A 26,315-nucleotide genomic window follows, 5' to 3' on the forward strand; every position below is an offset into this window, starting at 1 on the left:
TTTTTTTGCCTATTTTATTAATTAATTATTCGTTCCTTTTTACTGATAATAATTTGTTTACAGCTGTCATACTATATATTCAATTATTATTAAAACATATCAAATGTTAGGTGAAGTGAAATACAATGCATTATTTATTTACTTGTTTAATGCCCAATTATTTATTTGTTGTTGTTCTTTTCATTTTCCTGTCTTATTTAATATAGTTAATTATTACTGAAAAGTTCATGTAAGAATAAATTAACAAATAAAAGGTTTTGTGGGCCTAACTAGTTATTGCCTATTTCATTTATTCACTTATAATTTTTTACTTATAGTTATTTGATTATTATTGAAACACACTAGATTTTAGATTGCATGATGATAAATAAATAAATAAATAAATAAATAAATAAATAAATAAATAAATAAATAAATAAATAAATAAATAAATGTGCTTTCTAAAGTTAGAGAACTTTGCTGCCCACCCGTCGGCGCAGCCCGCATTCATAATCGAACACACACACCACAAAGGGGTGGGATATGATGTCAAATATTAACCAATCGGCGTTATCGAAGGGCGATAAAGTCGAAGCTGATTGGCCGAATCCCCAGCACATCAAAAAAAAAATATTGACAGTTCCGCATTGCCAATTTTAAGCCGCTGACGCCTCTTAAGAAGTTTGTGGGAATCCGCCGCTGTTGAATATCTAAAATTTAAGATTTATTTTCTCATAAATATTGTTTCTTTTAGTTTGCTGTCACACGAGGCGACCACCTGCGTGGTGTAGTAAAGTGACATGCAGGCTATAAGGTGAGGACCCCTTACATTCATGAAAACAAACCAGCTGTCTACAGACAGTATGTAGTTTTAGTAATGCTCAGGTTGTAAATTAACTTATTTTAGATGACTTTATGAAGAAATATTTGGCTGTTTATTAGTTAATAAGTGTTTCAAGTTTTCTTTGCCTCGCTGAGAGCAAACTATGGTGTTTTTATTGTTGTAGCTGTGAGTTGTTGCTTTGTCATTGTTCATATTCACACCCATTCAGCTTGTTGAGCCACACACAGTTAAGTAACAGTGATTTCTCAATGTCCTAGAAATATCTTCCGGGGTGCCTGGTCCTCTGCTGAGAGGCTGGATGACAAAACTGTGCTCATCACAGGAGCCAACACTGGGATTGGCAAAGAGACAGCCATCGACCTGGCGAAGAGAGGTGGGCCTAACACCTCATATTGATCCTTAAATTAAGTTTTTGCTTTGTTATCGTTTCCAAAATTGGGATGGGTATCATGAAATATTTGGTGCAAATATAAGCATCCACCTTCTGTTTTTGTGTGTACTGATATCAAAACAATAGCCTGCTCGTTTACATCGCATTTCATGCAGGAAAATAAAAATGATTTACCACTATAACTCAGTGTTTTAAATTTAACAAATTTAGCAGAAGTTCTCAAGTGCATCATTTTTTTTTTGTCATGATGCAAAGCAGCCATGCCTTTTGAATATTTTGAATGCAGTGGTTCACATTCGTAGATGTATACTTCCCCTGTATACAAAAATTCACATATTAAGACCCTAGAAAATTTAACTTAAAAAATTAGATACATTTTCTTTAGACACTGTAATTTACTTATAGGTTTTTTTAAACATCTTGCCAATGAACCATAGCTGAAAATTAGCCTGATGTGATGGCCAACACTGGTACATTTTCAGAAATGTTGGTTTATGTGTGTTGTCCTTATAAATAAAATAAATAAAATAAAAATAAATGTCAGAGCTGAGAATCTCCAACTCCAATATAATTTAAATATCATTTAAATTTAAAAAAGAAAAAAACTGTTCTCTTTGTTCACAGTTCTTGTAAGATATGGAACATATAAAATGACAAAATTGAAACAAATTAAACAAAGAAATAAAATGGAATATAGTCCACATAATTATATGTTTTTTATGATTTTTCCTATTTATGCACTACATATGTTTATAGTGTAATATTTAAATGAGAAACAAAACTTTTTTTTAGCTTTCTTTATTATTTTCTGTTATTCCTTTTTAATTTCACATTAAAATCAGCTACTGATGAAAGCGAAAATTTAGGTTTTTGCTGATTACATAAAAAACGTACAGGTACAAAGGCACACTAAAAGTAGGTCTCCAATATATACAATTTTTCACTTAAATAACACATTTATTATACTAAAGAATCTAATAAAACATCATTTTGGTTAATATCCGTGCAGTTTTTTTCACAGAAAAGCTACTATTACATCACAAAATCTGCTTTTTAAGCTCAACTTTGTGAAAACCTAATACATTTAAGTGGGTATCTACATTTAATAATCAAATTGTCTAAGACAAATATTTGCCCCATTTCCTTTTGACTAGTTTGAACCTTTATCTCTTTATTCCCTTTTATAAAACACAGTGCAAATCGTGTCACAAGGTGGTGCTCCTGACACACATTACATTTTGCTGCTGTAGCTCAGAGCTGTCTATGTTTCTGTTTAGGGGCAAAGATCATCATGGCGTGCAGAGACATGGAGCGAGCACAGGCGGCTGCGAAAGAGGTCATTGAAAACTCTGGCAATGAGAATGTCATCTGCATGAAACTTGACTTGGCAGACAGCAAGTCGATAAGAGAGTTCGCTGAAGCCATCAACAGAGGTTAACCCCATATATTCCTTTGAGAAATGTGCACATGAAGGGACTTTAAAGGCAGAACCATTTAACTTTTTAATGTATTTTTGTACAGATGAGCCGAAGCTCAACATCCTCATCAACAATGCTGGTGTGATGGTTTGTCCTTACGGGAAAACAGCAGATGGCTTTGAGATGCAGATCGGGGTTAACCACTTTGGTAAATATAAATATGTAGTCTCTTATCTTTACTATTTTTATAGATGGACCTTGAAAGTGCTTTTTTGCCACTGACAGGTTCAGATTGTTGTTATATATTTTTTACATTAAGGAAAGGATCCCTTTAGTAATAGAACTTTTTTTTTGAAAGAGTAAGATCATTTTTGTTGAACCAGAAACAGCCACAAAATCACGATCATCAAACCCACCAGACCCGATTTAAATCAACTAATTTTATCATCATAAAACACAATTCATTCAAAGTTGTCAGAAAGAAATGTAAAGCTCACTAAAACCATCTTAGTTCAACTTTTCACTGTTCCACAATCACCAACTTTAAATAAACCCTTAATTCACAAAGTTAGCACTTGTTAGTTCAACGGAGTCTGGTTGCTTCATGAAAGCAAATTTGGGTCTTTTTCTGGTAAAACAAAAATGATCTTATTCTTTAAGAAATAGGTCAGTCTCTGTAGGGATCATTTCCATAATATTACGAGATACTTAGAATAATAATCTGAGTCTGTCAGTGGCAAAAGCAAGAACTTTTATTGCATGACGGTGCACAAATGCCCTGAATGATTCTATTACAGCTTATGTCTGTGCTGCCAGCTGCAGCTGTCTTGCTCATCACCAATATTAATTTCATATTTATTTTAATAAATGTTGTTCCCAATAATTATGTAGATACAGAAACATGGGAAAATATGCTCCAGGATAAAAAAAAAAAAGATTTTACACCCAAATTATTAGTGATACTGTGACCTGTCTATTTGTAAGTAGAGTTAATTTTATTGCCAATTATTAGATTTGATGCATCAGAGCATATAAAACAAATCCCAAACCTACAGATAATGTCCACTAGGAGGCAGAAGACAAAAGTTTTCTGTGCCCTACCAGTTGGCAACTTCTAACTAAATGTAATATAACAGTTTTAATGGGTCACTATGGGAATGGAAAAAAAATAAATAAAAGAAATAAATAAAATGCAGCTCAAAATGCTTTACATGTGAGTGCTAAAATGTAAAACCTCAAAGAACATAGACTTATGAAATAAATAAAGTAAAATAAAATAAAAGTAACTCAGTGCTATCACTTTGCTGTTACTTTCTTTAACTATAACCAAATTTTTACATGCAAGTGTGAAAGTGATCTTTGTCACCTAAACAGGTGACAAAGATCACTTTCACACTCACCTGCATACAGTCCTTTATTATGCTTTATTATTTAGCAGAAATAACCTTCCGCTGTTAAACATTTATTGGTGGTGTTGATATTATTTGAACGTGTTGTGCTGGTGACTGATAAGGCAAATAGTCCCACTGTAAGATAAAGAGTCCACTTTATCACATTGCCGAAAGAACATTTATCCCTGCCAAAGTTTACAGCCCACAGTTTTAATAACTACCTTGTGTGTGAATTTTGTCACTTCCATCCATGTTGTTTTCATGGACTTCATTACTGATCTCTCACATTGTCATTCAAATGTTTTATTTCAATACCAGAGGTTCTAGGGTATTAAAAACTGGATAGAAAATCCTGCATTTTTAAAAATATTTCTTATGCTGTAATATTTATAAGATACAGTACTTTTTTTCTGCGTTGTCAAATTTGAAATTAATATTAAAGTCATTTCATTGTCCTCCAGGTCACTTCCTGTTGACATATTTGTTGGTTGACCTGGTTAAAAGATCGGCACCAGCCAGGATCATCACGGTGTCCTCCATGGCTCACTCCTGGGGCTCCATAAATCTGGAAGACATCAACAGCGAGAAGGGTTACAACAAGAACTCCGCTTACGCTCAGAGCAAGCTCGCCAACATCCTCTTCACCCGCTCATTGGCTAAGAGACTAGAAGGTGTGCATTGAACTCTTATCATTTGAGCCACTTTAAGAGCAGGTTGAAAAGAGCTTTTTTTTCACATTATTAACGTAATGTTTCACACCTCGTCTTTCAGGCACGGGTGTGACGACATACTCTCTCCACCCTGGAGTCGTCCAGACAGACTTATGGCGTCACCTGAGCGGCCCTCAACAGTTTTTCATGAAGATGGTCAGTCCTTTCACCAAAAACTCTACCCAGGGAGCTCAGACGAGCATTTACTGCGCGGTGGAGCCGTCTCTGGACAAAGAGAGCGGAAGTTACTACAGGTACACTTTGTTTTTTTACACGCAGATAAACATTTGGATGTTATACTGCCGTTCATTGCCATTGTGGAGGTAAAGTGGATAATTGGTGGTGAAGAAGAAATGATTTCTTTTAATAATGTTTATTTAAGTTTATCAGGATCTCCATTAGCTACAGTTTTGATCCAGCGGCGACTCCTGGTGTCCACAAAACAGAATAAACATTGCAACAATGTAACCATACAACACTAAACATTATGACACAACATTACAGAATACACTAAAACACACACACAGACAATACAAGCCCCTGACAATACAAGTCCATCATACTCAGTGTCCCCAACACTTTGCAAAACATAGTATTGTCCAGTATACTTTTATAATCAGTGCTTCTGTCTTGGCAAGGACTTCCTTGAAAGGGAGATTTTGAATCTCAATGGGAATATTCCTGCTCAAATTAAGGTTCAATAAAATAATAGTTAGTGCAATAATGAAAATATATGAAAATATTCAACTTACTCCAGTATCTCTGCCACATTATTAAACATGATGCTCTCCATATCAGTGTATTATTCAAACAAATAGCCCAAAATGAATTAACAGAAAAAAAGTCTGTTTGGACTGAGTATTCCCTGTGCACAACTCACAGTCACAAGGCCTGTAAACAGAATAAAATTCACTTTAAAATTGAGTTTCTGTTTTCCTGTGAGACATGTTTAAGAGTCAGTTCTATTAATTAATAGCTCAGTAGATGACTATGAAGTTTCATTGCTTTTGTCCTTACTTTCATTTTAGAAGCCTGAAATGAAATTTAAAAAAAATCATATTAATCCTGTTATACAAATACAAATGCAGTGAAAGCAAATAATGTTACCTTGAAAATAAAAGACCGTTTCAGGATACAATAGTTATGCTGTAGATTAGAATTAGTTTAGAAGAAGACAGTTATTAATTGCTATTTGATGGAATAAATATTCAGCAAGGGCAGCTGGGGAGGAACTGAACCATAAACTCATTGTGCATTAAATCATGCGTTGAATGTATGAAAGAGACAATTTATCCAAATTTTCCACCGCTTACCTGATATGTCTTTACTTGCAGCGACTGCGCTCCTGCAAACTGCTCAGCGGCCGGTAAAGACGACGTCCTGGCAGAGAAGTTGTGGGAGTTGAGCTGTCGGATGCTGTCGGTAACTTGGGAATGAGGGGACCTTAATTCAAAATAAAATCCCTCAGTTTACAGAGTTTCTTTGCAAAATATCTTATTTTGACAAAACAGCCAAGTAAGAAATCATCTTTATATGATTTTTCTTTCAGTTACATATTTTTCAAGCTCTTCTTGACTTTATGCAGGTTTTTTTTTAACACACTAACATTAAGCACATAGCTTCAAAACATGGCATATTTCTAATTAAGACAGTATTTAATAAATATATCATACATAGTATATCATTTATGTAAAGCTCACAATTCTAATTCACAGAAATCACAAACTTAAATACTTTTTAATCTATTTTTATAAAAGCTTAGTAGTGAATATTTAGATGAAATTATGGTAGAATAATAGAAAAACTACAAGGTTGTTTTTATGTTTTTATGTACCTTTATTTTCCGACATTAAACCCATTGTTACACTCCATCCTCTTGTTCTTTTCCTACTTGCACATAAATGATAATTCAACTAACTGGGTACAAAGGAACACATTTTTTAGCCAATAACATATTAATTAAAATTGGACAAAATCAAGACTCAGCATGTCCACGAAGCTAATTTTTACTGTGAAAATATAGATTTTGTGGGGAGGTCATTAGCAGACTATGACTGAAGAGTGAAGAGAACTGTATCATAGATTTATTATGAATACAAAAGTTTCTTTTACTTTATAATTAACTTAAAGCAACTAGTCAGCTATTTTTAAACAGTTATGACAGGTTTTTGGGCAAAGGCCCCTGCAAAAATAGTTCCTCCTGACTAGTAGTGTAAAATACTGTAGAGTCTATCAATTCTGTGTTACATAACTGTTGATATTAGTTTATAAGATGTTATATAAATGCCTTACAGCTGCCTTTCCCAAAGACTTCCCAACACTTTTGCCCTGATCTCACCTCTGGGCTTGGTCACCTTTTTTGACAAAGAGTAATAAAGTCAACCACAGTTAATAACTTTAATACCACCATGTGATCTCAATGTGACTGGATTTATAAAGGCAATAAAACAGAGATAACACTGGACTGGGAATTGGAAAAAGTAACTGCAAAATGTTGACCATCAGAAAGATTTTTTAGGTTTCTATGAAATGTAATTTATCAAGCAAATGATCAAACCAGAAACTTAATCTTGCAATAGAGTGTGAGGCTGTTTTGATTGTTTTTGTGAAATCACTGATTTAAGCAAAATAGATTTAAAAAAAAGAAATAAGTAGACATTAAAGCTATGGGCAGCAATGAGGTTCCTCAGACCAGTCGCTGTTGGTTGGTGCCAAGAAACTGCAAAGAGACACAAAATAACTACAAAAATGGGCAAAACAACCACAAGGAGACACAAAATTACAGCAAAGAGACACAAAGCAGCCACAAGGACACAAAAAATGACAACAAAGTAACAAAAAAATGTTACATATACACAACATTACCTAAAAGAAACCCAAACAACTAAAACAACCACAAAGAGACACAAAATTACAACAAAAAGACACAAAACAACCTCAAAATCTGTGCTGATCGATTCCAGGCCTATTGTCTCATAATCCGACCGTGCTTGGGCCCTTAATTAAACAAACAATGTAGGCTCCCTTTGAGTACATTACACAACATATAGTGTTGAAAAAAACCTTTTATAAAAATTTCTCTATGTGCTTATAAGTGGTCTTTGTTCCTTCCTGGGATATTTGGAGTAATTATTAGTTACATGTGTCTAAGGGTGACTGTGAATATTGTTGTTAATGGACTTCATTGCGTCGTGTTAGAGTTTGTGTGCATCTTTCAACATCTACCTTGACGTCAGCATCTCATCAAAACATAAAGCTGTGGGAGGTAAGTAAAGGCCATTATTAACATTATGCCGTATGCATTATCTTGAAGCAATAACATTGCTGAATCATTAATACTTAATATTTCCTGACTAAATGTGGTAGATAATTATCTTTAGATGATTAATGTTGATTCTTAAGAATGTTACCTATAAAAATAACTTAAACTGGATTTCTTTGATTGACGGATGATTGTTAGTTATAACTGTGATAAGCTTCAATGAATTAAGACCTAGAGTAACCCTGTCATTGTATAACATATTGATTTACTCATTAAACTTTGGTATAATCATTTGCAAGGCACCATAAATGTGTGCACTGAAGTCCTTCATCTCCATGGTCACGTATACAATCAATCATTAATGTTTAATAAAGAAAAGAAGCTGGCTATAAGAACCAAATGCACGTCCAGCAGCGATACCATCACTGAGGGAAAAGGCAAACGGTATGGATGTAAGGATGCAATGGTGCATAACACAACTGGACTAATTACACAGTTTAAAGAATGCCAAACACATTAGTTTCGGGAGGTGATGTTGCCTGGAAGAGAGAGTGATGTTGACATGATGGTGCAGTAAAGATTTTTGATTTTCTTTCTCAGTGATGTTCAGTCAGAATGGAAGAAGCTGAGGACGGTATTGCCGTAATAGGCATTGGATGCAATTTTCCAGGGGGTAAGCCATTTAAATTTGTAATTTTTTTTTGTTTTTTCTTAATATTTTATTGACATTTTACAGATCTTTCTCTCTCCCACAATGTGCAATATCTCTGAATATAGTAAATTGAAATACAAATTGCAGGATTTTAACATTATTAGATCGTAAATAAAAATGAATGGATTAAAATGTATTCACTTGACACATGCAACATCTTATCAAACATCAGGGTTTGTGAAATGAATCCCTGACAAATCTAAAAAGGATGTTTTGTCATCATTTAATTGTATTCAGATTAAGTTTTTATAACTCGATTTTTTTTTAACAACTTAATGTTTGCAATTAAAATTCTTAATGCAAAAAATGGACATGATCTGGTTTACCTATACACTTAATGGTACCACAATCAAGCTTTTAATGATTATTTATATATATATCTTTCCAAACAGGTGAGGGGCTTGACAATTTCTGGAAGGTTTTGGTGGATGGGAGAAACTGTTCAGTACCAATTCCCAAAGAGAGATTTGACTTGGCCAGTTGGTATGACCCTGATGACAACAAAGCGGGTAAATCCCGCACGGCCAAGGCTGCTCTCATTGACGGGTATGTTCTTCAAACCTTATCATGTAACCTTTTTAGATAGGTGTAGGGATTTGTAAATATGTAGAGATAGTCTTTTAGACTTATCTTTTTCCCCTATTGATAAAAATTATGAAATGTAATGATGAACTGATGATGTTATTTGTCAACCCAGTCACCAGAATAAATGTTGTGATTGTATGTTTCTACAAACCACTGATATGTAACATTTGTATGTGATATTTAGCAGACATGTAAAATCATCTGTATACTTTACCCTTAAATTTGATGTTGTGACAAGGCCATATAGTCTTTAAAACTAACATGTAATTACCAGTTGAGTAAATATAGAAAGCCAGTGTAACTTGTGATAGAGGTGATTTCAGATTAGCAACAACTAAAAAGGGGCTTTCCTTACATTAAAAAAAACTGGACTAACACATTTTGTATTTCCATAAATGTACCAAGTGGTGTGCAAAAAGCCCCTGCTTCTGTTTTTAATCCTCCAAAACTGACGGTGCTCAGACAGCATCCAGCTGAATCATCTTGTGCACTTCTCATTTTTCTGATTTCAACTGTGGTCATCACCAGTTTAAGGAATGTTTTCTTTCAGTCATTAAATTCAATCTGATGGTTTGGGTTTTTTGCAGGTTCAATGAATTTGACCACAAGTTTTTTGGCATCAGCGACAGTGAAGTGGAACAAATGGACCCTCAACAGAAACAGCTCCTTCAGTGTGTCTACAGGGCGCTGGAGAACGCTGGAATTCCTATGGAAAAAGCCAGTGGGACCAGGACAGGAGTGTTTTTTGGTAAATTAGTTAAAACAAGCCTGCCTGCAAATGGCTTTTTTTTTAGTTTTAGTTCTCCTATTGTTCCATGAATTATTTAACTATCTTAATGATTTTCATGCAATGATCACAAGATTATGTGCTCTGACCAGTTTTATTTTGCTTTTATTATAGGCATAATGAACAGAGATTATGAGACAAATGCCGCACACGTGCATCCAAATGTGATCAACCACTGGACCGGCACAGGGCTTGCCATGAGCATTGCAGCAAACAGAGTCTCCTACATTTTCAACTTCACTGGGCCCTCACTGTCAATAGACTGTGCCTGCTCATCGTCTCTTGTAGCTCTTCATCTTGCCTGTCAATCAATTAAACAAGGTCTGTACTATGTCTAACTAAAACCAAGCAAACCTGTAAGGTGACTCTGATGGAAAGCCATGCCCCAGAAATGTGGTTTTAATTACAAAGAATTTAAAGGGGCATTCAAATATGATTGTGATTCTGAAATGTATTTTATCTTATCAGGTGATTGTGACATGGCTGTTTGTGGAGGAGTCAACTGTATCATAGAGCCAAGAGTGTTTGTTGCTCTCAGCAAGGCCAGGATGATTTCACCTGAGGGGACCAGCAAACCTTTCTCCAACAGAGCAGATGGTTATGGTAGAGGGGAGGGCTGTGGTATCGTCCTCCTGAAGCCTCTGAAAAAGGTCAGGATATTAGAGTAATAAAGTGCAATTTTTTTTCCTTTTATAACATACAATCATATCAGATAAACTAATAATTAAAAAATATATATCTCTAAACATTAAACAGGCTAAATGATACCCATACATGTAATATCAGTCAGCAACTTCCTAGTTCCTGTTAGCCCAGTTTCTTTCCATACATTAAGCAGCATAATATTCCATTCCCATGTGACTGTATATCAATCTGACACACTTTACAGTACTATGATATTTATACTCTTGTTTAATTTTAGTCATGTTGTTGCTTTACAGGCTATACAAGACCATGACCATATCTGGGGTATCATCAGCAAAACAGCTGTCAACCAAGATGGACACTCAGTTTCACCAATCACCAAACCCTCCATGACACAACAAGAGGAACTTCTGCGCAGAATCTACTCAGAGTCTGACCTTGCAAATGTCCAGTACATAGAGGCACATGGAACTGGAACCCCAGTTGGAGACCCAACAGAGGCAGGAAGCATCTCAAATGTCATCGCTAAATCCAAACCCCCTGGTTCAGAGACACTACGGATTGGCTCTGTGAAGAGCAACATTGGACATACAGAATCTGCAGCTGGAGTAGCCGGACTCATTAAGGTTCTCTTGATGATGAAGCATGAGACCATTGTTCCTTCAGTTTTCTACTCTGAAGAGACTGCCAGTTTTGATGCCAAAGCCCTGAACATTAAGGTTCCTAAGGAAGCAGAAAAGTGGGAAGTCTCTGGTGCAAGAATAGCAGGAGTTAACAACTTTGGCTTTGGGGGTACAAATGCACATGCCATTGTTAAACAGTACAAACAGTCACATATTCAGCAGAATAGTGATGAAAAACAGCCAAAGTATTTTGTCATGTCTGCAAATTCACCAAAATCTTTTACTCTGATGATGGAAGACACCATTAAGCAGCTAGAAACAGAAAGCAAAGTTGATCTGGGCTCTTTACTGTACACATCGGCTTGTAGGAGGACCCATCTAAAACATAAATACAGAAAAGCCATTGCGGTTTCATCTGTAGTTGATCTTAAAGAGAAGTTAAGCGCTTCTGTAGGCAAAACCCTTCGTCCATCCTACTCAGATCCAAGGTTAGTGTTTGTCTTTTGCGGAAATGGGGTCACTTACCATGGGATGTGCAAACAGCTGCTGAAATTCGAGCCTGTATTCAGAGATAAGATCAAGGAGATTGCCCAACTTTTCAACAGACATAGTACACAGAACATCTTGGACACACTTGAGAGTGAGTTTGAGAGTAGTGACTTCAACAAGCCACATGTTGTTCAGCCGCTTCTCTTTGCTATCCAAGTTGGCATTACCACCCTACTTAGACACTGGGGTGTCAAGCCCGACGCAATACTTGGGCACTCTGTTGGTGAGGTTGCCGCCGCTCACTGTTCTGGCCTCTTGTCTCTTGAGAATGCAGTAAAAGTCATCTATTTCCGCAGCACTCTCCAAAGCAAAGTCACTGGAGGGAAGATGCTTGTGATCAGCAACATGGCTGTATCAGAAGTAACTGCTCTTCTCCCTCGTTATTCTGGTATAATCTGCCTTGCTGCTTTCAACAGCCCACAGTCCTGCACCCTTTCAGGTGATGCAGATGCAATTGAGAGTCTCCGTAAAGAGCTAAGTACCTCAGACAACAGTCAGAATCTTTTTCTTCGTGTCTTGGATGTCCCTGCTGCTTACCATAGCCACATGATGGACCCAATTTTACCAGAAATAGAGGAGATGATTGGCTCCTTACAGGTGAACAATCTCAACACAGAGTTGATCTCAACAGTGACAGGCGAGGAAGTCCAGCAGGGTGATTTCTGCACAGGGAAATACTGGGCTAGAAACATTCGTGAGCCAGTATTGTTTGAGCAGGCAGTGAAGTTAGCAACAAAAGGGAAGAATAACACAGTGTTTGTAGAGATAGGGCCAAGAAGGGCACTACAGAGAAACATTATGGAATCTCTGGGTAATGACACAACTGTTCTTGCCTCGGTGCAGCCAAACAAAGATCATGAAACAATAATGTCCGTTGTGTCTAAGCTGTTTGAACTGGGTGTCCATGTAGACTGGAACACCTACTACAGAGGATGTAAAACGATGACACTGCCTATTCCAAAATACCAGTTTGATTGCTCAGACAGAGATGTTATCATTGGAGCAGCACAGAAAAACACAGCAAGTAATCATCCCGTGCTCTGTCAGACAGGAAGTGAAAGCAACGTTTTCAACTGTGATCTGATGTCCGACTCTTCTTTCTACCTGAGAGAGCACAAGCACAATGACATTCCCATCATCCCTGGTGCCTTCTATGCTGAGTTGGGCTTAGCTGCATTCATGGCCAGTGCCAAACCAAAAGTGCCACTAAGCTCACTGCAAATCAGTGTCAACTTCCATAGTCCATTTGTTTTAACCCAGCATTCCCCTGAAATGAAGGTGCAAGTAGAACAAACTGACAAAGACACTAAATTCACAGTACTCTCATCATCTGCAATGTATGCATCAGGCACAGTGGTTTCAAAGAAAAAGAGGATGCTTGAGGAGCAGTGCATCTCATTAAGCTCGATCTACAAAAGATGCAAATCAGTAGTGAGCTCTCAGGAATTCTATTGGTATCTCTCTCAAGGAGGCTTTCAGTATGGAGATGTCTTCCAGAATAAGGCAGATGTGCACTATGGGGAAGATCTGAAGGAGGCGTTTGCAAATATTACAGTTCCAGAAGAACTGCGGTCTCAGTTGCATGACTATTGCATTCATCCTGTTGTGCTGGATTATCTGATGCAGCTTCTCCCAGTTACAGTAGAGCACATTTTTGCTGGTAGACCAGGATTTCCTGCAAAAATAGGAAGTTTGACGGTCTTTGAACCCTTGCAAGATGAGATGGTTGTCTATCTGAGAGCAATTGATGTGGGCACTGATCACTTTGAGATTTGTGGTTGCTTTGCAGATAAAGAAGGAAAAGTGTTGGTTGAGGTTAAGAATGTGATAATCAAGTACCTTGGCAGTCGCTCTCATGTGGTTGAGGAGTATTTCTACCATAATGCCTTTAGTGTCATCCCTGAAGGTGTCACCTCTGCTCCTGCTCCCAAGGCCCTGGTCTTCTGCGACCGTATAGGGATCTCTAAAGGCCTGCAGCAATACTTGGACTCAAAGTCTAGATATATTTCCTTTACACATGCAAAAGATATCTTGAGCCATGGGTTTCCTTCTCTGTTGGCAAATCTCAATATAACAGATATTGAGAAAAATTTTGATGAAGTCTTATTTTTGTGGGGCAAAGAAGACCTCACTTCACTGGCAGCTGATGTTGTCCTGCAGAATCTGGCGAGCTGCTGTGAGACTTTCCGTCAAATAGTCTTTGAGCTGAAGCAAATTCGCTTCCCGAACTCCATCAGAGCAGTCACCTATTGTTCATCTGACATCACAGTGGACCACATAAGTCCAGGTTTTGCACTCGCTGGCATGACAAGATCACTTGCTGCAGAAATACCAGATCTTTCATTTCAGCTGATTGACATAAGCACTACCTCTGCTAAGGACATTGCAGCTCTGTCTGAAGTTCTAAGATCGCATCCTTGTAGCAAGTACCCAGAGTTGGTGGTAAAAGATGGGCTGATTCTAAAACCTTCCATTGTCCGTACACCACCTGAGGTCATTGACAATTCAAAGGGCAGTTTTACCTCTTCAACATCTGAGCCCTGCATTCTGCAGACAGATGATGCACATGAGATGACTCAACTGAGTGCAATTCACTTTGAGGAAGAGGCTCAGCCAATCAAGGATACATCAGTTGAAATCCGACTCACTAAGATATGTGTTCATTCTTCTGATTACTTTCCTGTCAGTGCTTCACATCTGAAATTTGGCCAGACACTGTATTGGAACAAACACTCATCGCAGAAACACAAGCTACTGGCTCTTGATTTTAGCGGTACTATAACAGCAGTTGGAAAAGATGTCAGGAAATTGAAAGTGGGAGACTATGTTGCCTCCTGTTACCCTGTTGTGGCAACCAGCAAGGTCACAGTTCCAGAGGATGTTTGCTACAACATCAAGCGGTTCCCATTCCTGCGAAAAGCACCTTGTGTTTCCTATTTTGTGCTAGCATGGGAGATCCTGCATCGAGCCTTGCCCAGAGCCAAACACAATCTAGGGATAGTATCATCTGTTCCCGATTCTGCTCTGATGAAAGTCTTGGCTCTCACTTCTTACAAGTCAGGTTGGAATGTGATTGCTGGCACACAGTGCAATGGCTCTTTTGTAGATGTCAATCAAATGGATGTTTTTGTCGTTGTGCCTCCATTTGATGAATCTCTGATTGCAAAAGTTTGCAACTTTCAAGGTGTTCAACATGTTGTCTTCATCTGTGAATCTCAGATGCAAGGTCTGCTTGCTCAGGACGTGTTCCAAAGTGTAAAGGAAAGTGTTCATGTGCAGACTATTCAGATGCCAGTCATTTTGCAAAAAGGATCATTGAGTTCAAAAAGGCCACACATTTATCATTGGTTGAAGTCTTTGAACTTAAACAGGAAATTTGCTTTTGAGAGCTTTACCTTTCAGAGTGTGAAATCTGAAAGCATCAAGAGCAGTGATTCAGAGACACCACAATCATACTTCAACTCAAAGAGGCTGGCTGTTGTGGCTCTGGATAAAGATGTCAGCAGTATGCTTTCAGACATCCCATTGCTGCCAACAAAAAAACAGCTTTTCCGAAAGAGAGCAGTGTACATAGTGGCAGGTGGTCTTTCTGGTTTGGGCTTTGAAACTGTCAAGTTCATCTCACAAAGAGGGGGTGAGCACATTGTCATACTGTCCAGGAGTAAGCCAACAGAAGAAGTGCAGCAAGAGATACACAATGTTGAAAAACAGTGTGGGAACTACATCACTACCATGGAGTGTGACATATCTGTGTCTGAGAGTGTGCACAAGGTCATCAGTGTCATTGGCAAGAAATTCCATGGTTGTCCAATCAGAGGAGTGTTTCACAGTGCAGTGGTCTTGCATGATGGGCTGATTGAAACCCTTGACAGATCTCTTTATGAGAAAGTTCTTAAACCCAAAGTAAACGGTGCATTGAATTTGCACCATGCAACAAAGCATTGTCAATTGGATTACTTTGTGTGTTACTCTTCAATCTCAGCTTTTCTGGGAAATGCATCACAAACAAACTATGCAGCAGCCAACACATTCCTCGACATGTTCTGTCAGTACCGTCGCAAACTTGGGCTGCACGGGCAGTCTATCAACTGGGGAGCTCTAAACCTTGGCCTCCTCTTGAACAAGGAACATTTCCAGAGGTTCCTGGAGGCAAAGGGGATGATGGTGTTGGATGTGGCTGAGATTCACAAAAGTCTGGAACAATGCCTTGTGCTCAATCGGCCCCAGCAGGCTGTTTGCAGGTTTCATTTTAGAAACATCAGGTACAACATCCTCTCTCAAAATGTGGCCTTGACCTTGCGCCTGTCTGCACTGGTAGAGGAAGCTTTCCAAAAATCCAAAGAGACAGACTCTCAAACTAAACAAGCTGAATCTGTCTCACCTAAAGAATATGTCATCTCTCTGCTTTGTGAGACGATTGGCATGGATAAAAGTGAGCTGAGAGATGAATCACCTCTTTTATCCTTAGGCATTGACTCCATGCAGGCCATGACCCTGCAGAATCTCATGTTTCAGGAGAGAGGTGTGAATGTGCCTTTGGTGAAACTGTTGGATCCAAATGCCACGATATCAACAGTAGTAGCTATACTTAGTTTAGAAAGTGAAGATGAAAGTTTCAGTGATAAGCCAGATTTGCTTCCAGTTGAAGCCATGGGTGTCGTTTCTACCAGACTGTAAAAACGACAGCTGCAGATACAGAAATGTAAGCATAAGCTATCAGAATATAAATACTAGACTACTTAAAAATTGAATTCAGTAGAAGGTTTATGATGACCATTGCAATACAACTACATTCTTCTGTTAACGCCACATGTTCATAATGTTTTCTTTTTTATACTTTTTTGGTTATTGCTTTGGTTCATATTTGTTGTGTAGTTTCACATTGATAAAATCATATACAATGTGATGGTAGTCATTTTTTTGGAGTCATGACACATTTTTAATTAATTTTTCCTATTACAGTTTTACCCATTCTGTTTTGTGTTATACGTTCATGCTGAAAACATTCACTATTACACTAAATAGGGTTGTTATTTAAAAATGACAATTGTAATTGTAAATTATTTATGTAAATAAATGTATATATTACTATAAATGTAAGAACATTCTTGCTATGTTATTCATTGTCATCAGTCTTCCATCCACATTATACATTGTCAACGTGCTTTTATCTGCCCGTTTTATACTGACTCATCTGTCACAGGTCATGGTCAGTTGTTATCACTGCTGGCTCATTGATTCTGCTTGATTATCACCTTTACGATGATGATGGAACAAAACATGTGATATGGTATTTTCGCATATCCCATAAATGTCCAATTGGGGGGCGTGATTGCAAAGCCTTTTGCTTTTTGAGCCACTAATTTATCATGTCTGGCCAAGGACGTACATGTAAATAAAATGAAAACAGATGCAGTAATCTCTTATGCATGTGTTTATAGCTCTGTTTTTCTATAAATCAAAACCACAATTATGTGACTCCTATCCTATCAATCAAGAAATTGCTTGGCCTTATGACTATACTGAGGAGTGTTGACAATAGACATTTTGTATTGTGAATAATGTAGCATTGGTATTTTTAATGACCATTGCTGTAGTTAAAATTGTGATACAAATGAATTGGTGCATTTGGTACATGACATGTTTTCATTGCAACATTACTATAAATATTGTTTTATTTTTTGCTTCTCCATGACACAATAAAGCAAGCTGCCAATTTCTCTATGCACCTGATAAGGTTGTTTATTAACAAATATTATTTCATGCACATTACATCATTGCAATTTTATTAAGCTGACAAGAGTGTCGGGAGCAATTTCTTTTGTATGTTTACACTTCCCCAAAACAGCAATGCTTCAAAATAAAAAGAAATACTGTATGTACAGCTTCAAAAATCAATTTGAAAGTCAAGACATTTTCACTATTTTAACACTTTAACTTTAACCAACATTACACTGAACCATCAAATGACAAGGCAAACAACCAAAAATAATAATAGTGATGTATGACATCCAAACAGTGCTATGTATTTTTAGATAAATACAAAAACTGTAACACAGCTGTGCCAAGATGGTGTTGGAAAAATAGCTATAGCTTATACTTACTAACTATAAGAGATTATTAAAGGGTTGTATTTACAAACCTACTGCAAAGAATTTTAACCAATCTATCAGCTATGAGAACAAAACTACAACAGTGAAACACTGCAGTCCTTCTACAAAAATGAAATCAATTCCAAACATTTTACAGCATTCACAAAACCCTTTCTAACTAATCATTGTCTGATGTAGTAAAATTATCCATTATTCATTACAATGGCTGCCAAAGTGGCCACAGTACTGTTGGCATCCAGTATTTTAACCAAAGGTACATTCATGCCTGTCTCTTGGAAAATTTTGTTCTGCAGAGTCATGGCCAGCATCGAGTCAATACCAAGTGCACACAAAGCTGAGTCATCATTCAGCTCATCTACACTGACATTACTGATGTCACTGACAATTTTTCTCACACTTTCATGTGTGGAAGACAAATGCTGAACCCTGGGTTCATGTCGATCACCTTTTAGCTCCATTTCCACTAAAGTTGACAGCCGCTCTCTGAGGGATGCATTTTGTGAAAGTACATGAATGTTAAGATTTGTGAAGTTGAACTTGCATATGACTTGTTGTGGTCTATTCATGATAAGGCACTTTTTAAGTGCTTCATGAATGTCACACACATCCATTACCATCATGCCCTTTGCCTCCAGAAACTTCTGGAAATGGTCTTTGTTCAACAACAGGCCAAGGTTCAAAGGACCCCAGTTAATGGACTGTCCAGCAAGTCCAAGTTTTCTGCGATAATGACAGAATGTGTCCAGAAAAGAATTGGCTGCTGCATAGTTACATTGTGAGGCATTGCCAATGAATGAAGAGATGGAGGAGTAGCACACAAAGTAATCCAGTTTGTTGTGAAGCGTCGCATAGTGAAGGTTTAGAGCCCCGCTCACTTTGGGCTGCAACACCTTTTGAAAAAGGGACTCATCAAGATTTTTAATCAACGCGTCATGTAACACTGCAGCGCTGTGAAACACTCCTTTGATTGGACAATCGGAGAGTCTTTGTTCAATCTTTGAGATTGCGTTCAAGACTTGCATTGACACAGAGACATCACATCGGACATTCATGATTGTCACCCCATATCTTCTCTGGAGGAGTTCCATTTCAAACTGTATTTTATCAGTCAGAGTACTTCTGGACAGTGTGGCAATACAACCTCCACCATTATGGGCTATGAACTTCACCGTCTCAAGTCCCAAACCAGATAGCCCTCCAGTTACAATATAAACACAGCTTTGTTTAAAGAGTTGTCCAGGCCTTGTCAGCAAAGGGATATCAGACACTGGACAATGGGATTCTCTGTGGCCAAGAACAACTTGCTGCACCGTCTTTGTTATGAAGTAGGACTCAGCATCTGCATCAGTCTGAGGCTCTGTTGTGCTTAACAACTGTAAAGTCTCCCTTTTCAAAGGAAGTGACTCTGTGTCAAGGCCTAGTGACATTAGCCAGTTAGAGATATTCCTGTTTTGTGCTTGCAGATTGGCTTTCTGAAGAACATTATACACATCAAGGTTATGCACATGGAAGCGTTCACCCCTCAGTGCAAACATGTTTTCTGTGAGTGAGGTAGACATGTGATTGCTACGGACAAAAATAACATGTCTTTCAAGACCACCGCTGTCATGCATTCCCTGCCAAGATTGATCAAATGGGGGAAGAAAAACAAATGCATGACTCTGATCAAAATGCAGAAATTCTCCTTTGACATGTGGCAGAGAGGAAACACTCCAGCCTGACCTGTTTGCTGTCAGAGCCAAAACTTTCATCAGAGCAGAGGCTGAGCTGGAGGAGATGATGGTTAGCTTTCTGTGCTGCTGTTTTACTACAGACAGCATTCTCTCCAGGATCTCCCATGCCAATATGAAGTAAGACACACAGGGAGTCTCTTTCAGAAATGGGAATCTCTTTGTGCTGTAGCACGCAGCTTCGGGAATTATAATCTCTGCAGTGGCAGAAACTGGAAAGCATGAGGCAATGTGATCTCCGACTTTTAGAGGACAAACATTTTTCCCAACAGCTGTGACAATGCCACTAAAATCTAAAGCGAGAAGTTTGTGATTCTGTGACGTATGCTTGTTCCAATACATTGTCTTGCCAAAGTTCAATTGTGAAGTGGTGACGGGAAAGTAATCAGATGAATGAGCACATACATTGGTTAGCTGAACCTTAACTGACTTCTCTTGTACAGGATTTGCATTTGTTCCATAGGGGATGGCAGACACATGAGCCATTCTGTATGGATCAGTTGTCTGTAGAACAAAGTCTCTCACATTTACTGAGGATATATCACCATCACATAAAGACCCATCCTTCATGGGGGTCCGTGCTATTCTTGTGGTAGATGATTGCCCTTTGCTGATCATTACCTCTTGTTGTTTACAGGTGTTTATCACATGAACGAGCATTTGAATGTCTTCACTGGTCAACGAAGCAAGGTCAAGCAGCTGAAAAGAGAGACCCGCCATCTCTGCTGCACAAGCCCTTATCATACCAGACAGCACAAAACCAGGACTGACATGGTCCACAATGGTTTCTGTTGATCTGTAAGTTATGACGCGGAGAGTGCAACAGCGTTTGCTCTCTTTCAAGGCTAAAACAATCTGGCGAAAAATCTCGCAGCAAGCCACCAAGCTATCCAGTATCTTCTCAGGTGACAAGTGACTAAGGTCATCTACACCCCAGATGAAGAGAACACTTTCCAAATCCACATTACTGTTGAGTAAGCCAAGCACTAAATCCCGAACTTGGTCGGCCATCCGGTGCTCTTTGCGCTCCACAACTGCTGACTCAGGGTGTAAATATGGCAAAAGTCCTTTAGCAATACCAAGTTTGTCTTCAAAAACTATTGCTTTTATTTTGCGATTTTGCAAGTCCCCCTTGTCAGAAATGGCAGTTATTTCATTGTGGAAGAACCATGACTGAAGAACACTTGAGCAATTTCCCAAAAATGAGATCCTTACCCCCTTGAGTTCCACCAGAACATGGCCCTCTGTGGTGGAAAAGCTTCCACATACATCAAGGAAGTCTGGAGTCTCCTTAGTGGCTCGTACATACATGACCATTTCCTCTTGCAATGGCCCCGATATGGCTACACTAGAAATAGCTGAGGGGAATCCCTGCTTGGCTGTCAGCTGCCTGATAGCTACCACAGCAGTCATTTGCAAGAAACAGTCCAACAGCACAGGGTGAATGAAGTAGTCATGAAGGTGATATAGAAGTTCACTGGGGACTTTAATTAGTGCCACAGCTTCCTTGAATTCATCTCCAAAATGCACATCATCAAGCTGTTTAAAGACGGAGCCATATTCAAATCCTGTTTGAGAAAGAATTGAATAAATTTCTCTTTTCTTCATTACCAATTTGCACCTTTGAAAAATCTTGTCAACACAAATGGTCGGTTCCTCTAAAAGTGGTTGGCCATCTGTGCACTTGTACGTGCCTGAGGTATGTGTTGCGACAGAGGACTGTATTTTAAATGAACCCTCATTCTCTGCATGTTCCAGCATCACTTTTAACTGATGACAGTTTAAGCTCAGTGTAAGCAGACTTTCTAATCTTACACTGAGCTGAAGCAGAGAAACAGGTTTCTTTGGCCTCAAACTTGTCATCACTGCAGCATAAGCTAGTTCGACACAGAAAGCACCTGGCACAATGGGAACTCCATTGTTTTGATGCTCCCAAAGATATGGTGCGTTCTCTAAAGAGAGGTTGCACATGTATTCTCTGCTATCCTGCTTTATCTGGGATATGAGCGGATGGGGAGAAAAACCTGATGTGTCATTACCTCTTCTCATAGCCTCAAAATTCAATTCTTTTTTTGTGATGTCAAACTGATAGACTGGAAAAGCTGTGGGCAGTGTCTCACAACCCCTGTAGATCTGATGCCAGTCCACATTGATGCCCAGTTCAAATAATTTTGCTACAGTGGACAAGATTGTGTTGTAATCTTTCTGTGGCTGGACAGAGGGAAGAACTGTGATGTTATTTCCCAAAGTCTCATGTATGTTCCTCTGGAGAGCCCTCGGTCCAATCTCCACAAAGACCACATTTGTCTTTGACTTCTTGTCTTTCATAACAGCACGCAGTGTTTGTTCAAATAGGACAGGCTCTCGGATGTTTCTTGCCCAGTACTTGCCTGTTTGAAAGTCACTATCTGAATAACTGTCCCCTGACACTGTGGAAAAAAGCTTGCACTCCATGTTATTGGCATCAAAGGGAGTCATACTTTTCTCAATGTCATCTAGTATAGGATCCATCATATGGCTATGGTATGCTGCTGGCACATGTAATTCATGGAGGAAAAGATTGTTCTCTGTAAGCTCAATCTTCAGCCTCTGATGGAGGATGTCTATAGCATCTGCATCCCCTGACAGAGTGCAAGACTGGGGGCTGTTGAACGCCGCAATACAAATTTTCCCAGAAAACTCTGGAAGGATTTTCAACACCTTTTCTACAGTCACATTGCCAACAACAAGCATTTTCCCCCCTGTGACTTTACTCTGAAGAGTACTGCGGTGGTACAACACTTTAACAGCATCCTCGAGAGACAAGAGACCAGAACAGTGAGCGGCAGCAACCTCGCCAACAGAGTGCCCAAGCACAGCATCAGGTTTGACACCCCAGTGTTTGAGAAGAACAGCAATGGCAACCTGGATTGCAAAGATAAGAGGCTGGACAAAATGTGGCTTGCTGAAATCATCATTATCATAGTCACCAGTAATCCACTGACTGATGCTGAGGCTTTTATGACTCTGAAAGAGATTCTCAACTTCTCTGATCTTATCTCTGAAAACAGGGGCCTCTCTCAGCAGCTGCTTGCACATTCCCTTGTAGGCAACTCCATTTCCACAAAACACAAACACCACCTGGATATCAGACCTTATTGACTTAACCTTTGTTTTCAATGCAGATGTCAGCTGATGTTCTAAATCTGAGAGGGAAGATGTTAGAAAGGCTTTCCTATATTTGTGCCTAGAATGACTCCTCATGCATGCTGAGGTGTATGATAGTGCCTGTAAATCAGCTGTTTGTTTGGCACAAAGCTTCTGCTGGGTGTCACTGATAGACAGGATAAGTGATTTCTCAGAAGCTGCAGATATTACGAAGAGTTTTGGACAGTTTTTTGGGATCTTAGTGGGAACTGCGGTCTGTTTGTATTCTCTTACAATCGCATGTGCATTTGTACCTCCAAATCCAAAGCTGTTGATTCCAGCTACCCTTCCTATTGACCCATTTGTTACCCATCTTTCAGTTTTAACCGGAATACTTATCCTCAGAGCTTTTGTGTCTACACTGGCACTTCCTTCTGAGTAGAAAACAGAGGGAACAATGGTTGCATGCTTCATCATTAAGAGTACCTTAATGAGTCCGGCCACTCCAGCTGCAGATTCTGTATGTCCGATGTTGCCCTTCACAGAGCCAACCAGTAGTGTCTCTGAACCAGGAGGTTTGGCTTTAGCGATGACATGTGAGATGCTTCGTGCCTCTGTCGGGTCTCCAACTGGGGTTCCAGACCCATGTGCCTCTATGTACTGGACATTTGCACGGTCAGACTCTGAGTAGATTCTTTGCAGCAGCTCCTGTTGTTGAGTCATAGACGGTTTGGTGATTGGAGTAACTGAGTGTCCATCTTGGTTAACCGCCGTTTTGATGACGATACCCCATATTTTGTTGAGGTCTTTTATGGCCTTTGCAAAGAAAGTCACACTTTTAGTGGACAGTCTGTACTGTGAGTAATTTAGTTAAGACATGAATATCTGAATGAACGATAAACAGAGCTCTTGCTTACATTCTTTAGAGGCCTCAGCAGAACTACACCACAGCCCTCCCCTCTGCCATAGCCATCTGCTCTGCAGGAAAAAGGTTTGCTGGTCCCGTCAGGTGAGATCATCTTCGCCTTGCTGAGGGCAACAAACACTCTTGGCTCTATTATGCAGCTCACACCTCCACACAGGGCCATTTCACAGTCTCCTAGTTGAAAAAGAGCATTCATGATTGATAAAACATTTAAATTTGATACCTTGTGTGCCTTGCTTGTAGCTATGGTTTTAAAAGAGAACCACATACCTTGCTTTATAGCCTGACAGGCTAAATGTAGAGCCACCAAAGATGAAGAACATGCACTGTCAATGGCAAAAGAAGGGCCGGTGAGATTAAAGCTGAAGGATATTCTATTGGCAGCCACACTCATGGCCGTCCCAGTGCCGTTGTAGTGGGTTATTGTAGTTGGACTGTTACTTCGGAGCATCTCGTAATCCCTGTTCATTAGACCTGCAACACCAGTACAAAAAGAAGTGTCACAATTTGTGTGTCATGACATTGTGCTTGCATATCATAGAATGATAGAAATTACCTATGTAAACTCCAGTTCTGCTTCCACTGATGGTTTCCATTGGCATTCCTGCATCTTCTAATGCCCTGTATGTACACTGCAGAAGGAGTTTCTGCTGAGGGTCCATGAAATCAGCCTCAGCTTCAGTAATGCCAAAGAATTTGTGATCAAACTCATTAAACCTGGAATATAAAAATGGTAGATCTACCATAAATCAAACATCTCGATAGGTATATTAAAAATTAAGTTTAAGGGAATACTTGACCCACAAAATGACCATTTGTACGGTATATCAATTTCTCACCCTGTGTTCATTAAATTTGTGAGGACTTTTTGATTTTTACCGCATGCCTCCACAGTGAATGAAGAATTTAAAAAACTGAGAAAATTCTTGATTGATTTAAGTCAAAGTGGTTTAATGACAGCAAGACTATATCAAAACATCCATTCCCAAACTCTCACACAAGTTCGTGCAGTACAAACCAAGTCTAATTAATACGACTTTGTCCCAGTGCTTTACTTTTTGACCAAATACCTGCAAAACTAAAGACATTCCTGTCAGCTGTATTGTGTGTTTACTGCTGATTAGCACCTGTCAAGCGTGCTAAAACGATAAACTGAGATTGTAAACAATCAAAATTATCCTGGTTAAAATTGTCATTGTGAGCTTGTGTGTCACATCATGTAGCATGCTTATTACTTCTCAAACAAACAGCCTTTTCCAGTGGGGATTTGAACTGGAAGTGAAACTATATTCTCATCAAAGCCACACTCCATTAATAAAAATAGTAATTTTACCTCACTGAGCACAGGAACTGCTTGTCTACCACTGCCTCGATCAGTTAGTTATTGTTTTGTTTGGTGTTTTGACAAATAAAACAACTACCAATCAAGGCAGACCGGCATTTCCTGTCTTATGCAAGGTAAAATTAAATTGAAAATGAAACTTAGATTATACTAAATGTGTTGTGTAAGATACTGTAAACAGATGTTTGGATGTAGTATTGCTGTTGTTAAATGGGGTCACCTATGACTTCAGTTTATCAAGAATTTCATTTGGGGGGTAAAGTAATCCTTTAGTAGGCACTGCTTACCCTTCTATAAGTGCTGCTTTGGTTGTGTGTGTTTTTCCAGGTTTGCTTTGATCGGCATTGTACCAAAGAGTGGTGTCGAATCTCTCTGCTGGAATATCAACAGCACAATTCTTTCCTTCCAAAAGAATCTTCCAGAAGTTGTCCAACCCCTCACCTAAAATAAAATGGACCAGCTGACTTTAAGAGAACTGGACAAAAAATAAATAGATAAACAGTTTAAAAAACTCAAGTAAATTTAAAATAATTGTGTCATACCTCCAGGAAAATGGCATCCAATCCCAATAACAGCTATGTCATCCTCTGCATCTTCCATCTTTCCTTTGAGATGGTTTGTGTACTTGCTCTGAGGATTTGGTTGCTTTATCCGTAAAGCTAAAGTGAAATTTCAGGTCTCTCCATAGTGAAGCTTAATGTTCAGTCCTGGTTGCTGTGTTTGGTCAGAACTAGACCTGCTGTTCCTCCCACTCTTTATAAACATTGTCCCAGTGAGAGGGACAAGAGGACACAACAATGCATTGCCTTGTTGCATCTCAGTTGGCTTCATCTGGAACTAAATACACTAATTGTTAGTTAAGATCATTCAAAGGCAGCAGTGAATATGTTTTGTTCTTGTTCACAGTCCTCTGAATGGCCACTTCCACTGCAACCTCTGACCACATTGTTTCTAAAAGGAAATAGTATAATTTTTTAGTTCTGCACCAAAAAATTTAAAGCTTCGTAGCTTAATTTATAACGTTGAAACTGAGAGTTTAAATCAACATTTGAATGTTGCGCTTTTTTGTTTCTGCATGCCTATTCCCCTCTTTTTTTCCCCTCATAAATCTACACTCAATATCCCATAATGACAAAGCAAAAACAGGATTTAAGAATTGTTTGATGATTTATTAGAAACAAAA

The 26,315-nt window shown here is 38.6% G+C and overlaps 3 protein-coding genes across 3 annotated transcripts; 2 read left to right on the plus strand and 1 right to left on the minus strand.

Annotated features, from left to right (window-relative positions):
• The first annotated feature begins 608 nt into the window (after nt 1-608).
• On the plus strand, nt 609-6,604 carry rdh12l (retinol dehydrogenase 12, like). Its single transcript, XM_042510301.2, has 7 exons — nt 609-793; nt 1,081-1,196; nt 2,492-2,647; nt 2,736-2,840; nt 4,485-4,694; nt 4,795-4,987; nt 6,068-6,604. The coding sequence occupies exons 1-7, from the start codon at nt 780-782 to the stop codon at nt 6,168-6,170; spliced, it is 897 nt and encodes a 298-aa protein (XP_042366235.1). The 5' UTR covers nt 609-779; the 3' UTR covers nt 6,171-6,604.
• A 1,775-nt stretch (nt 6,605-8,379) lies between these two features.
• LOC121960888 (uncharacterized) lies at nt 8,380-17,616 on the plus strand. The gene is made up of 6 exons (XM_042510776.2): nt 8,380-8,668; nt 9,100-9,253; nt 9,880-10,040; nt 10,194-10,400; nt 10,548-10,729; nt 11,021-17,616. The coding sequence occupies exons 1-6, from the start codon at nt 8,611-8,613 to the stop codon at nt 16,571-16,573; spliced, it is 6,315 nt and encodes a 2,104-aa protein (XP_042366710.2). The 5' UTR covers nt 8,380-8,610; the 3' UTR covers nt 16,574-17,616.
• Nucleotides 17,617-18,191: 575 nt separating this feature from the next.
• On the minus strand, nt 18,192-25,732 carry pks1 (polyketide synthase 1). The gene is made up of 6 exons (XM_042510777.2): nt 25,675-25,732; nt 25,420-25,573; nt 24,347-24,507; nt 24,061-24,264; nt 23,783-23,964; nt 18,192-23,681 (listed from the first exon to the last, which is right to left on the minus strand). Exons 1-6 carry the CDS (start codon nt 25,730-25,732, stop codon nt 18,192-18,194), a joined length of 6,249 nt encoding a protein of 2,082 aa, XP_042366711.2.
• Nucleotides 25,733-26,315: the final 583 nt, after the last annotated feature.

Source organism: Plectropomus leopardus, chromosome 21, assembly GCF_026936395.1.
Source record: "Plectropomus leopardus strain MGB_pleo_1.0 chromosome 21, ASM2693639v1, whole genome shotgun sequence".
NCBI lineage: Eukaryota > Metazoa > Chordata > Actinopteri > Perciformes > Serranidae > Plectropomus > Plectropomus leopardus.

Bases quoted from the DNA above. Each gene is read 5' to 3' on its own strand.
- pks1 (XM_042510777.2), bottom strand. From the start codon at position 25,732: ATGGAAGATGCAGAGGATGACATAGCTGTTATTGGGATTGGATGCCAT. The intron at 25,574-25,674 runs GTATGACACAAT...ATTTTATTTTAG, and splicing joins TGGATGCCATTTTCCTGGAG to GTGAGGGGTTGGACAACTTC. The intron at 23,682-23,782 runs GTAAGCAAGAGC...TTCTTTGCAAAG, and splicing joins TGCTGAGGCCTCTAAAGAAT to GCCATAAAAGACCTCAACAA.
- rdh12l (XM_042510301.2), top strand. The intron at 2,648-2,735 runs GTTAACCCCATA...ATTTTTGTACAG, and splicing joins CGCTGAAGCCATCAACAGAG to ATGAGCCGAAGCTCAACATC. The intron at 2,841-4,484 runs GTAAATATAAAT...ATTGTCCTCCAG, and splicing joins GATCGGGGTTAACCACTTTG to GTCACTTCCTGTTGACATAT.
- LOC121960888 (XM_042510776.2), top strand. From the start codon at position 8,611: ATGGAAGAAGCTGAGGACGGTATTGCCGTAATAGGCATTGGATGCAAT. The intron at 9,254-9,879 runs GTATGTTCTTCA...GGTTTTTTGCAG, and splicing joins AAGGCTGCTCTCATTGACGG to GTTCAATGAATTTGACCACA. The intron at 10,041-10,193 runs GTAAATTAGTTA...CTTTTATTATAG, and splicing joins CAGGACAGGAGTGTTTTTTG to GCATAATGAACAGAGATTAT.